A 12,291-nucleotide genomic window follows, 5' to 3' on the forward strand; every position below is an offset into this window, starting at 1 on the left:
GTCACCACACAGGAACTGCTTTTTTTTTTTTTAAGAGAAAGGAATATTATCAGAAAAATGTACTTCCATGGCTGATCATCTGACACCCTTTAAATTATCAAATTAAGGATATTTAAAGCATGCATTAATCGTTGATTTACAGTTAGTTTTATCCTATCAGGGAGTAATCCCCCTTTCTTTCTTTCTTTCTTTCTTTTTTTTTGTTATCATTCATCTACAATTACATGAAGAATATTATGTTTACTAGGCTCTCCCCTATACCAGGTCCCCCCCATAAACCCCTTTACAGTCACTGTCCATCAGCATAGCAAAATAAGCATCAGTATTTTTTAAAGCTTTCAGAAGATACCAGTGAGTCCAAGAGAGACAAGTAAGGCTGTTAATATGCAGCAGTTAAGGGCACTGGTTTTAGTCTCAGAGACCTGCATGACTTTATATTTTGGCTTTGTCTCTTGGGCCATCTAAATGTCTTTGCATTTGCTTCCTTATCCATAGAATGGGAAAAAGAGTTCAGAACCTACTTCATTGGGTTTTTACAAGAGTTAAGATATGATGGTGGTATAGGGCCTGTTCTGAGGGATTTTTAAGTGATAACTATTTTATTCATTTATTAATCATCATCATCATATCATTACAAAAATGAAGACAGAGACTGTGCTTTTGAGGCAGCCACCACCTATAAGAGCAGAGAGACACAGATCAAAGCTAGAATGGATGCAGAATGTGATCATTGATGCAAATGGTGCACCAACACCATGCTCTGGGGCTTCATGGATATATAAGACAACTTCTGGTTAAGGTCTTCAGGCAAAGATTTGCTGAAGAGGTGGCATTTGAGCTGGTATAGAAAGATGAGTAGAACATGGATGTGAAGACAGGGCATTCTGGGCAGCAAGCTCAGTATGAACAAAAACAGGGAAGCATCAGATGTGGGAGGAGATGCGCCGAGTGGGCAAAGCATAGGGCTAAGCAGGGACAATAAGATCAGAATGGAGGGTGACAGCTCCTTGTTGAGGGCTTTGATTGGCAGATGGTGGTATTGAATGATTTTCCTGTAGGCTGTGGAGAGCTGCCAAAACCTTTTAATCAGGTTTAAAATGACTGATAGCAAACACAAGGGACACCAGTTCAGAGGCTGTGACAGTGGCCCAGGTGAGAGATAGTAGACCTGGATTTGGGAAAGGAAACACAGATGTGAAGCTTTGCAGGATAGAATCAACATGATCCTGGGACTGGTTTGGATTTAAGAAGGGTGAGAACCCTGGATTCCCAGGCCCAGGTGTGTGAGAGGCTGGCATTAGCCTGGTACAAGGTGGCAGAACCCAGATTAGGGCAGGTGGTGAAGCCAGGCATCAGGGTAGAATGGCCCACAAGGTCTCTTTCTGCACAAACAGAGGCAAAGCCAGTCCCCTGAGCAGTTCAGGCCAGAGCCAGGTTGGTTTGAGGATGGACGGCTGGGTGGGCATCACACGGCAGGAAAAGGGCCTGGCAGGGGAGCAGGTGGTGGAGACCCCAGGGGTATCCTGTAGCTCAAAAGTCTAGGTCAGGCGAGGGTGGAGGACCTCAGCGGCAGAAACCAGGGTCCTCACCTGGCCTGGGGGTTGGTGTGTGGGGACCGTGGTGGCAAGAGCAGCAGCGACTCCGTCTGTCCAGCCCTCTGTGATTTCTAGAGTGCTCTCCCCATCTTACCCTGCGAGACTGCACGGTCAGCCGGTCACACCGAGGGGTGGGTGGCGCACAGGTGACAGGTGGCTTGCTCATGGCCACCCAGCTGGAAAGTGTACAAGCCAAGCCTGGAATGAGTCCTCTGATGACAAGCTCTGGGTCCTCTCCTGGGCCAGCAAAGATACAACAGCAACGGGAGCAGTGGATGCATGGCAGCTGTTGTTACCGAGTACTGGCTGGGTGCCGGCCTCAGTTTCTGTGCCCACGCTGCAAAGCAGGCCATTACGATCCTCAGATTATTGATTGGGGAACAGACTCAGAGAGGGCAAGTAATTTACCTACGGACACACAGCTTAGTGATTGGCAGAGTCAGGAATTGAACTTGGGTCTGTCAGGCTCCAGAGTCCACTCTCGTCCCATTTGTGTCATTTGGCCAAGATACTGGTCCAAGGTCCAGGGTGCTGGGGTTTGGCTCATTGCCTGGTACAGTGCCCATCAGGTCTTATAGGTGCTTGAAGGTCTTTGGGTGGATGAATGGCTGGGCAAACACATACATGGATGAATGATTGGGTGAGTGAGTGAGTGAGTGAGTGAGTGATGAGGCTGTCTGGTCAGTAAGCAGCTGAGAATTGTTATGGTTCCTCTCCTAGACCACAGAAATTTCCACCAGCCAACCTGACAGCAAGTCCAACAGTGGCACCAAATCTGGACACCAACAAATTTCTCAGGGCAACCAGTCCAGCTCTCCCCAGAGCTCAGACATTCCGGGCAAGGAGAGCGAGACGCCTGGCACCACAGACCCGGTGCTGATCACCAGCATCAACGGTGAGAAGTCCCAGGAGTTGAGCCCCAGTGGGACACCAGCCAAAAAACCCCTGCCCTGCAGGAGAGGTGTGAGGAGGGGTGACGTGCTGCTGATGGTGGCCAAGCTGGATCCGGACTCAGCCAAACTGGAGCAGAAGCCCCAGCCCCATGATGCCCCCACATGCAAGATTCCACTGCCAGCCACAGACCCAGGAGGGGAACCAAAGGGGGGGACCCCAGGTACTCCTCGTGGCCCCCAGGCCAGCTCTGAGGATGCAACCCTGAAGGCTGAGAAGACCCAGACTGGGGGTCTAAGGGACCCAGGAACTGTGCTACTGACAAAAGGCGAGAAGGATCAAGGCACAGTGGGGAAAGGGGGTGGGGCCCCCCAGACCAAAGGGCTGAAAGGGGAGGTGCCCCAGGGCAAAGAGAGGCCAGGTGAGGGGGGACAACTGGGGACTTTGGAGAAGCGGGTAGGGGACCCCCCAAACAAGAAGGCAAAAGAGAATCTCTCCAGGGATGCAGGGGGCGAAGGGAAGTGGGCTGGAGTCCGGCTTCAGGTGAGGAAGTGGGGAGGTTCCCTGGGCAGAAGGAGCAAGTGGGATGGTCCCCAAAGTAAGAAGGACAAAGGCAGCGAGCTCCTGAGTGAGGTGGAGAAGACAGAGGAATCTAAGGCGGAGGCAGAGAAGTTGGGCAAAGTGCTGGGGAAGGTCGGGAAGGTGGGGGAAGCGCCCACCGTGGTGGAGAAATCAAGGGACCCTCCAACTGTGCCTGGGCCGGCAGGTGCGCCCCAGGGTGCTACAGGAGAAGGGGGGCCACCTCAGAGTGAGCCTGCGGAAGCAGGTAAAGCTGGGGATAAGACAGAAAAGGGTCGTAAAGCCCCCAGGGAGGTGGAGGCGCATGGGGAGACCCCAGTAGCAGCTGGGAAGGAGGGCCAGCTAGACAGCCGAGGGCAGAAAGCAGAGGAGTGCAGCGCAAAAGCGGACAATGGGGCTGAGGCCCTGGAGTCGGAGCTGGAGGGGCGCAGACAGCCCGCTCTGGCAAGCAGGGCAGAACGGCCTCAGGCGCGGGAGGACCAGCAGGGGCCTGCCCTGCAGGAGGCGGGCGAAGGAGGCTGGAGCGGAGCCCCGGACCAGGTGAGGGGCCGCAGGCCCAAGGGTGCGCATGGGCGCAGGGACCCATTAGAGGACGAGGGGTGGGCAGGACTTTTCCCTGGAGGGGTGCAAGGCAGGGACAGGAGACAGGACGTTGGAGAGAGGTGGCCCGCCCAGAGGAGGCCACAAGCACTTTCTCCTTGATAAGCCGGCGTCTTGAGGCCCGCGTTGCCCCCTGTCCTGGGGTGGGGATGTCCGTAGAACGAAGGAGATCCCAAGGATTGTGAGACGCCCCCTTGTGGCTGAGCTTACTCATGTCACACGATAGTTCTCAAATTTGGGGCTAAAAAATAGCAGATTGCTCAAAATGCAGATTCCCAAGTCCCCCTTGGAGATTCCATTCAAAAGGTCAGGGGTGGGGCCAAGGCACCTGCTTTTAAATAAGCACCCCTCACCCCCTCAGGGGATTTTGATTTAGGAGTCCCAGATCCCACCAAGAAACTCCCACATAAGGGGCTCGCCCCTCACACGCGGTGGGGAAGGGCAATGTGACCTGGGTCTAATGTACGTAATCTTTGCTCTCAGGCTCCTGAGGACAGATGGTACGAGGCAGAAAAAGTCTGGCTGGTTCAGAAGGATGGATTTACTCTTGGTAATTAGGGCTGTTAGCTCATCTGAGGGTCTAAGTCTTTTTCTCTCGCATCCCCTACTGCTGCTAGCCATATTTGCCAGGTCCTGACCCTTTTTGGGGAGAAAGTTGAGGGTAAGGAGCCCCTAAGACTAGGGTGGGGAAATGTGGCTTTTTGGGGTGGGAGTAGTTGAGGGTCAGTTCACCCTTGGCAGCTGGTCTACTGGGTGCTCTTTGCAAAGGCATTTGAGCCTTAGCAGTTAATCATTTAATTCACTAACGCAACAAGCATTGTTTGATTCATACACAGTGTTCCTCAAGGGAATCTGAGCCCAGGGCGACATTTAGATTTCATCTCATGAGCCCACTTTGGCTGATTAGTTGTGACCACTGTCTACTAGGAGGTGATTCTGAGTCTGTGTAAGAACATAGCTGGGAAGAGTGATTGTTAGTGATGTCTGTCATGGGTGCTGGAAGAGAAATGGCAGGTGTATGCCACTGTCTGCCATCCCAGGTCTAGGTATGAGGTGTGTCAGTGCACCTAGTCCTCTGTGTGCCTGGCCCTGTGCCAGCTGATAAAAGCCCAAGGAGGGTCAAACCCAGCCTCTGTCCTCAAAGGGTTTGAGGGTCACCATTCAGAACCCTTCATGTGAATAGGCCCCAAGGGAAGGGGACGTGGCTCCTTTCTGACCTGTCCTGGACCCCTCTCCAGCTCTCTGGCCTGGCTCATCCACTCAGAGCCTGTCTCTTTTCTCCTCTTCTCTCCCTCTTCTCCTCCCTCTGTCCCTGTGCTGTCCACCAGCAACGGTGCTGAAGCCAGATGAGGGGACAGCTGACCTGCCAGTGGGAAAGGTGCGAGTTTGCATTGATGCTGATAAAACCATTACTGAGGTGGATGAGGATCATGTCCATCGGGTGAGCCCCCTCCCCTTCTGTGTGCCTTCTCCATGCCTTCCCTCCCTCCCTCTGCAACACATTTCCTGGTAGCTGCCTGCAGATGCAGCTATGGCTTGGTGCCCCAGAGGGCGTCATGGGGAAGACCATCCTTGTACTCACTGCTCTGCTTTCTGTACATTGTTAGACAGTCATTGCTCTGTCTCAGTGTCCCCATCATGCAGATATGTTAAGAGACAATGTTTGTTCGGTCTTAGGGCTGAGAATTCTGCTTGACCCAAGAAAGTGATTGCTTTTCATTTTATGGACATTGCCAGTTTTGCTACAGGATGTGTTTCCCTTTTCACTCCAGCTGCCAGGGAGCTCAGTTAAATAAATCTACAGCTTGCCATTAATCATAGCATAGGTTCCAGTGGCCTGTATTTTGGTTTTGCTTTTATAGTTGTTTTGCATAATTTTTGCAATACACTGTAAATCTTTTGGAGGATAATGATAGGGGGAAAAAAGGTTCTGTCCTGATTTTTTCCCCCAGCTGTTATAGCCTATTAATCAAGAATGAGTTTCCTCCAGGAGCTCCATGTGGGCCTTGGTTATCTTCATCCCTGTCCACTCCCCTGCCCACTTCAGGCCTTCCATTCCTATTGGTGCTGGGAGCTTGCAGAGGGCCAGTGTCCTCAGAAGAAAGGCTGACCTATGAGAGAGCTTAGGCTTAACCCAAACCCCAGAGCATTAAGCCCAGAAAGCTCCGTGAAAGAATGGTAGGAACCCTTTTAGAATGGATGCCCCAAGGGGAAGCCACAATCATCCTTTGCTTCTAGAAAAGTTTGGGCCTATTTTCCAGGGATCAATGCAGGTGGGCTATTAGACAAATGAGGCTGTTTGGTCCACCCCTGAGCATCATAGAGCACATACAGATCTCCCCGATGACCCAGAAGAGGAGTCAACAGAAGCAGTCACCCCCTCACTCTGGAACACCCCCTTCTTTCTGTGGTGTCTGAGATACAGAAGGTGCTCCTGTGTGTCTGGGAGCACCTCCCCCTAGTGCAGCGAGCTCAGGAAGGAAGGACTAGTGTGAAGGGAAGGGTGGCTCTCAGGCTGTGCAAAGGGCAAAGGAGAAGGGGTCTTGTCACTCTCTCCAGTCCTTGGGGCTTGTCCTGGCCTTTGGTCACAGCTGTCCAGGGACAGGGTCACTGGGCCTGTGTGTGTGTGTAGGGGTGGTGGTGGTGGCAGCATGGGGGCCCAGAAGGCCAGAAGACACTGTGATGGTTTGCAGGCCAATCCTCCTGAGCTGGATCAGGCCGAGGACCTGGCCTCCCTGGTCAGTGTCAACGAGTCGAGTGTCCTGAACACACTTCTGCACCGCTACCGGGCTCAGCTGCCGCACACCTGCTCAGGGCCGGATCTGATCGCCCTCCAGCCTCGGGGGCCCCTGGCGCCCTCTTCAGGCAAGGTGAGGGGGGACCATGGGGCAAGGCCTGGAGACAGGCACAGGAGGGGCAGGCTGCAGGGGTTTCCCTCTGCACCCCGGAGGAGAGCATAGCAGCTAAAGCCCCCTGCAAACCTGTCTGTCTGTGAGTAACATCCTGTCAGATGCGAGATCCAGGGGCAATGTGGGCATCCTGGGGCATCAAGGACCTGTGATCTCCCCTCCTTAGAGGGTAAAGGTGAGTGACTGATAGAAACAACAGGTACATTAAAGACAAAAATAACAATGAGAGAAAATATTACATGAGTATCAACTCTGTCCCAGGCACTGCTTCAAGCATGTTCACATAGTATTTCAATTAACCTTCTCACCCACCTGCAAAGACAGGAACCATTACTGACCCCATTTCGCAGATGAGATGAAGGGGCTGGGCCAGCCTCGGAGCTCTCATGTCCAGTAGTTGGGTAGCTGCGATAACACCCGGGCTGCCTGCTCGTCTATGCCCTGCATCTCGCACTGGACACTTGGGAGTCCCACATAAATTGGGAAACTGAAGCCTCAAGCTTTTACTTATTTATTTCATGTTACATATAGAAACAGCCAGTTTTTGTTAAGACCGTTGAAGCAAAGGTAATCTCTCAGCGCCCCCTTGTGGGAAGGTGCGCAGCCACAACTGAGTAATTTGAGCCCATGTCCTTCATTGTTTCAATGGCTATTGATGGAGTGGCAGGTTGATACTTCAAGTGTGCTGGAAATAGCAGGGAAGTTGGGCAAATAAACTTGCCCTCACAGACCTTCCATTACAGAGGGGGAGACAGGCCAATAATTCTAAGTAGCTGATGAGTGTGGAGGAGGAGATAGTGAGCAGGTTGGGGCAAACGGGCATGAGGGTCGTGCCAGGTTTCACACATGGTCCTAAGGATTCCAGCTTTTTCTTTAAGCATGATGGCAGCCACTGGAGATTCTAAGCAGAGCAGAGAGACAGTCCGACTGCTGCTATAAAAGGGCGTCCTTGGCTGCTGGGCGGAGAGTAGATGGAGCAGCGTGGGAGACCCATGGGAGGCCAGACATCTTATCTGGGCCCTGTTCTGAGGACTCGTGGGTCAGGGAGAGGCACAGGCCTCTAGAACGCCTGCTAGCGCCCTGAGGATACCTTGGAAAGATCAAGCCTCTTTTGCATCAGAGTTCTCACCCGTCTATTGGGGATGAAAGCCTCATCTTGACCTCTGGAGTCCCACGGGAGAAAATCCACCCCTAGCCTCTGAATGATGCCAAGCCCGTTAAAGAGGACACAGTGCCCTGCATCCCCCTCCCCAAGGCTTCTCTTCTCCAGGCCACCCCATGCCACCCCAGGTCCCACCCCAGCTTGGCTGGCCTTGGCAGGGGTGCGGGAGGACAGCTGAGCACGCGCACTCTCCCCTCCCTTGCTGTGAGGTCTAGGCTTCCGTCGCTGAAGCCCAAGGCCTCTGAGCCTTCTGAGGAGCTGGCGGCTCCTCAGGCTCCTTAGGAGCCCCCAGGAGGGATGTTTTGTACAGGGACCTACTGCAAGCCAGATTCACACTGGCTGTCCTGGATTGAGGCATCCGTTGCAGAGCCTGGGCCAAACAGCCTAAAAATGTAGGCATAAAACGTGAAGTGGATATGAGTCTCGTAATTCCTCTGAGCCCCTGCCCAGTGCCCTGCCCTTCCCTTCACATCCTGTACTCAAACCCTCAGCCACCTAGGTTCTTTGGCTGAGTCGTATGTAGTTTCACAAATGGCCACCAGATGGGAGCACAGACCTGCGGTGAGGCTAGGACTGGCACCCCCTTGAAGATGGGCTGGGCAGTGTGTGGGTCTCACTGGGAGTCTGGGCCCATCTGGCTGCTCTGGAGCTGGGTGTGTGCGGGGGTGGGGGAGCAGGTCTTCTTGGGTGTGAGTGTGGGTGTGATTGAATGGGGTGTAGACGGGCACAGGGGCCTCTGCAGGTTTTGGGTGCATGTGTCGGTGAGCATGCCTGTGTGCAAGCATGCAAGGGTACGTGTGAACAAATACAAGGGCATGTGTGCACATGCACTTGTGTGTGTACACAGGGGCCTCCATCTGCCAAATTCTCTCTTGTCCCCTCCAGTCCTTGGGACTGTCCCTGGAATTCTAGTGTTTCCAGAGTGGGAGGTGGCTCCAGGGTTTAGATTCTGGGGTCTTCTGCCTTCTGTGTGCCCCAAGGCGGTGTCCAGCCCATGTGGGGGGCTTGCCCACCTCTGCCAGCTTTGGGGTCCTGCTGACCCCTGTGTCTTCATCAGAATGAGGACTCATTACTACTGTTCCCAGGGGTCCAGGGGCAGGGAAGGCCAACAGTGCACTGGGGGTGTGGGTTCGGGCAGGGCCTTGCACTCTGTGTCCCTGGTCCTGCTAAGGCCCTGGGGAGGGCAGCAGAGGCCTCACACAGGTGCACCCCAGGGTCCCATGTCCTCCCCCCATCAGGCCCTTCCCCTGCTTCGGCTGGCCTCCCTGTTTCCACTTGCCGTCTTGCCTTCTCCCTAAAGGCTGTGCTAAGCAGACTGCTGTCAAGGTCACCGGTGATCTCCACGCTGCCAAACCCAGTGCTGAGTGGTTACGTCTCTGGCTTCCTCTTTCAGGACCCGTTGGATGGAGCCGGTCCCTCCCTCCTGTGGGCACTCCCTTCCTTGGGCCGGGACTCCACTCTCTGGTTTTCCTGCTGTCCTGCTGGCTCCTCCCCAGCCTCCTCTGCTGGTCTCCCTGACATCTCTGGGTCAGGGTGCCCTGGCCCCACACCTCTTCTCTTCTTTTCTTTAAATGCCCACTTCCTTGGTGATCTCGTCCAGACTCATGGCTTTAAAATGACTCCTATTAGATATAATTGAATTATTTGTTTCGTTTGTCCTCTGTCTCTTCCCAACAGAAAGCAAGTTCAGCAGACTGGCTTTTTGTTTTTCAGCCCAGCTTCCTCAGACACCATTTACAAACAGTCCAAATCACCTTTCTGGTATCCGGTTCTGTGTTTGTCAAGTATGCACACTTGTGTAATAACCGCATCAATTACAGGACAGTTCCATCACCCCAGAAAGTTCTTGGGGCCCTTTGTGGTCCTCCCCTCCTCCGTGTCCTGCCCTTGACAGCCACCGGTCTGGGTTTTCTTTGTCCTTATGGTTTTGCCTTTTCTGAAAAGTCATATAAATGGACTTGTACCGCAGTAACCTTTGGAATCGGCTAGTTTCCACCACGCAGTTGAGAGTCACCCACTGTTGCGGCTTTCAGCCATTCGTTCTTTCTTTTATTGCAGGGGTGCTTTAGTCTGTCGGTCCACTCACAGGGCGACACGGTGTTCTGCTTTTCTCAGGAAGGAGCGTTTTCCAGAAACAGAAGTTTTAATGCTGAAACCAGGATGGTCGGGAGCCCTAGTTTGCCAGTTGACAGACATTTGGGCTGTTTCTACTTTTTGGTGATTTTGAACGTTTTCTCAATGTGACCAGTGCCGTAGAGGGTGTTCTGTGAACAAAAACGTCCATTTCTCTTGGGTAAATACCTAGGCAGGGATTGCTGGGTTCCATGCTGAGTGCGCACCTCGCTGTATGAGTGGTGCCCAGTTGCTCCCGGAGTGTGTCATTTGGCGTCCCCCCCAGCCGTGTATGAGAATCCTAGTTGCTCTCGGTCTTTACCAGAAGTTGGTTGTGAGTGTTAAAGAAATTAAAAACATTTAAAAAGCCATTCTAATAGGTGGACGATGGCATTTCCTCATGGTTGGCAGTTTCTTTATCTGTTTTGGGTAGTGTTTTGCCCCCAGTGCCTGAGACAGTGCCTGCTGCATGGTAGGTACTCAATGAGTTTTTTTTAAATCAAATAAAGAATGAATGGATGGATGAATGAACTGGAAGGGACTTCAGGTATTATCTAAATCTGTGATGGCAAATGCATATAGCAGATGTACCACCAGCTCCCTAACACCCCATTCTGGCTCCATGGCAGACATCACTCATTCATTGGGCCATTTCATCCAGTGCCGCATCATAGGCAGGTATGACCCAATGATTTGAGTACCAAGTCAGATGGGCTCTATAAGCTAACAGTTTTAGTTCAGGCTTCCTGGTAGTTGAAGAGGAGACCCAGGTTCAGTGTAGGCTCAAAGGATGCCCAAGGACTCACTGTGAACCAGGGGTGGGACTAGAACCCCGGGCTGGGCTCTCCCCAAGGATGGAGCAGGATGGGAGGTTGGGACACAGATCTGGGCTAGAGGCTGGGGTGGGGCACTGTCTTGGACTGCTTCCTGGGACTGGCTGGAGAGGGAAAGGCTGATGCCTAAGATCTTCCTGCAGGTGCCCCGGGGCAGCCGGGAGGGCCTGTCTGCCCACGTTGGCTCCCTGGCCCAGCGGGCATACTGGGCACTGCTGAGCCAGCGGAAAGACCAGAGCATTGTGGCCTTGGGCCGGAGTGGCGCCGGGAAGACCACCTGCTGTGAGCAGGTCCTGGAGCACCTGGTGGAGATGGCAGGTGGTGTGGATGGCGGGGTCTCAGGTATAGTAGCCTCCAGGTGACACATATTGTGGGTGGGTTGTGGGAGGAGGGAGAGGAGAGTGGGGGGGGTGTCCTGGACTGCTCCTCCTCACAGTCATTCAGCTAGCATCCACTGAGCACCTGTGCGCAGAGCCTGTGCTTGCTCCTGAGGGGGGTCATCCTAGTCCAGTGGACAACTTTGCACTGGTTAGAAAGAAGGTACCCCTTCCTCAAGATGTTCACAGCCTTCTGCAGAACCATCATCAGATATTAAGATTATTGGAGCCAAACACTAGACCACCAATGTGCTGGGAAATCCTAATAAATATACAAATCTGTGATTCTATGATATATAAGTGATATATAAACACTCCTTAGATGTGGTGTCCTTGTGCAGTGCACAACCTGATGAACTGTACAGAGGGCCCAACAAGTAAAGAGAGAAGAGCAGGGCTGATGTTCATGAGGAGCTGAGAGACAGAGGAAACTGAATGGCACAGATGTACCAAACTCAGATGCTCTGCACAAAGTGCTGGCAGAGGGCTGATTAGTGCAGCGGCAGAGGGAGCCCAGAGGAGGGCGTGAGGGCTTCCTTGAGCAAGAGGCTCCTGAGCCAGCCTCTGAAGAAAGAGGGCCAAGTAACAGTAATCACAATATTTGTAATGATCATAGTAAACACCTGCGGAGCACATAGGCGCCAGGCCCTATTCCAAGCATCTTAAATTATTTATTATTTAAAATAGCCCTATAAGGTAGATACTATTTTTGTTCAAATTTCATAGACAAGGATATTAAGACAGGTTAACTAGCTAGCCCAAAGCCACACAGCCCACATCCTAGAGCTGGGATTCAAACTCAGGCTGTCTGGCTCCAGAACTGTCACCCCTGGGCCCATGTTCTCAGTCTTTCTTTTTTTTTGCACCTCTAGGGAGTCTTTTTAGACATTCCCCCTCCTTAATTACCCTGCTACCATGAAATTTTAATGTCACAGATATACCACGTATCTGTTTGTGCCTGTGTATCTGTGCTCCATGGAGAAAGCAAAGTTCTCTTACTCCCAAGAATCAGTTTTTCACTTTTTGGGGGCAATGTTCTCCCCACTGAGAATACATTGCTTTTCTAGTCCTAATAAATATAATACTAACAACACCATATTTGGAGCACGTTCTAAGCACTTTTTATTGTTAAATCTTTTAGTCATGACAACCCCGCGAGGTAGGTACTGTTACTAGCTTCATCTTAGAGGTGGGATATCTGAAGCACAGAGAGATTAATTAATTTGTCCCAAA

General features: G+C 52.3%; 1 protein-coding gene across 8 annotated transcripts in view; it reads left to right on the forward strand.

Annotated features, from left to right (window-relative positions):
- The window catches only part of MYO18B (myosin XVIIIB), a 234,028-nt gene that overhangs the window by 6,354 nt on the left and 215,383 nt on the right, over positions 1-12,291 (forward strand). For all 8 annotated transcript variants that reach the window (XM_073223995.1, XM_073223991.1, XM_073223990.1 and 5 more), the window contains exons 3-7: positions 2,316-3,605; positions 4,149-4,215; positions 4,994-5,106; positions 6,359-6,535; positions 10,825-11,023. In XM_073223995.1, the coding sequence (XP_073080096.1) occupies positions 2,316-3,605; positions 4,149-4,215; positions 4,994-5,106; positions 6,359-6,535; positions 10,825-11,023 (1,846 nt within the window). The remainder of the gene's footprint in view (positions 1-2,315; positions 3,606-4,148; positions 4,216-4,993; positions 5,107-6,358; positions 6,536-10,824; positions 11,024-12,291) is intronic.

The sequence above is a fragment of the Manis javanica genome, chromosome 15, assembly GCF_040802235.1.
Source record: "Manis javanica isolate MJ-LG chromosome 15, MJ_LKY, whole genome shotgun sequence".
In the NCBI taxonomy this organism is placed as follows: domain Eukaryota; kingdom Metazoa; phylum Chordata; class Mammalia; order Pholidota; family Manidae; genus Manis; species Manis javanica.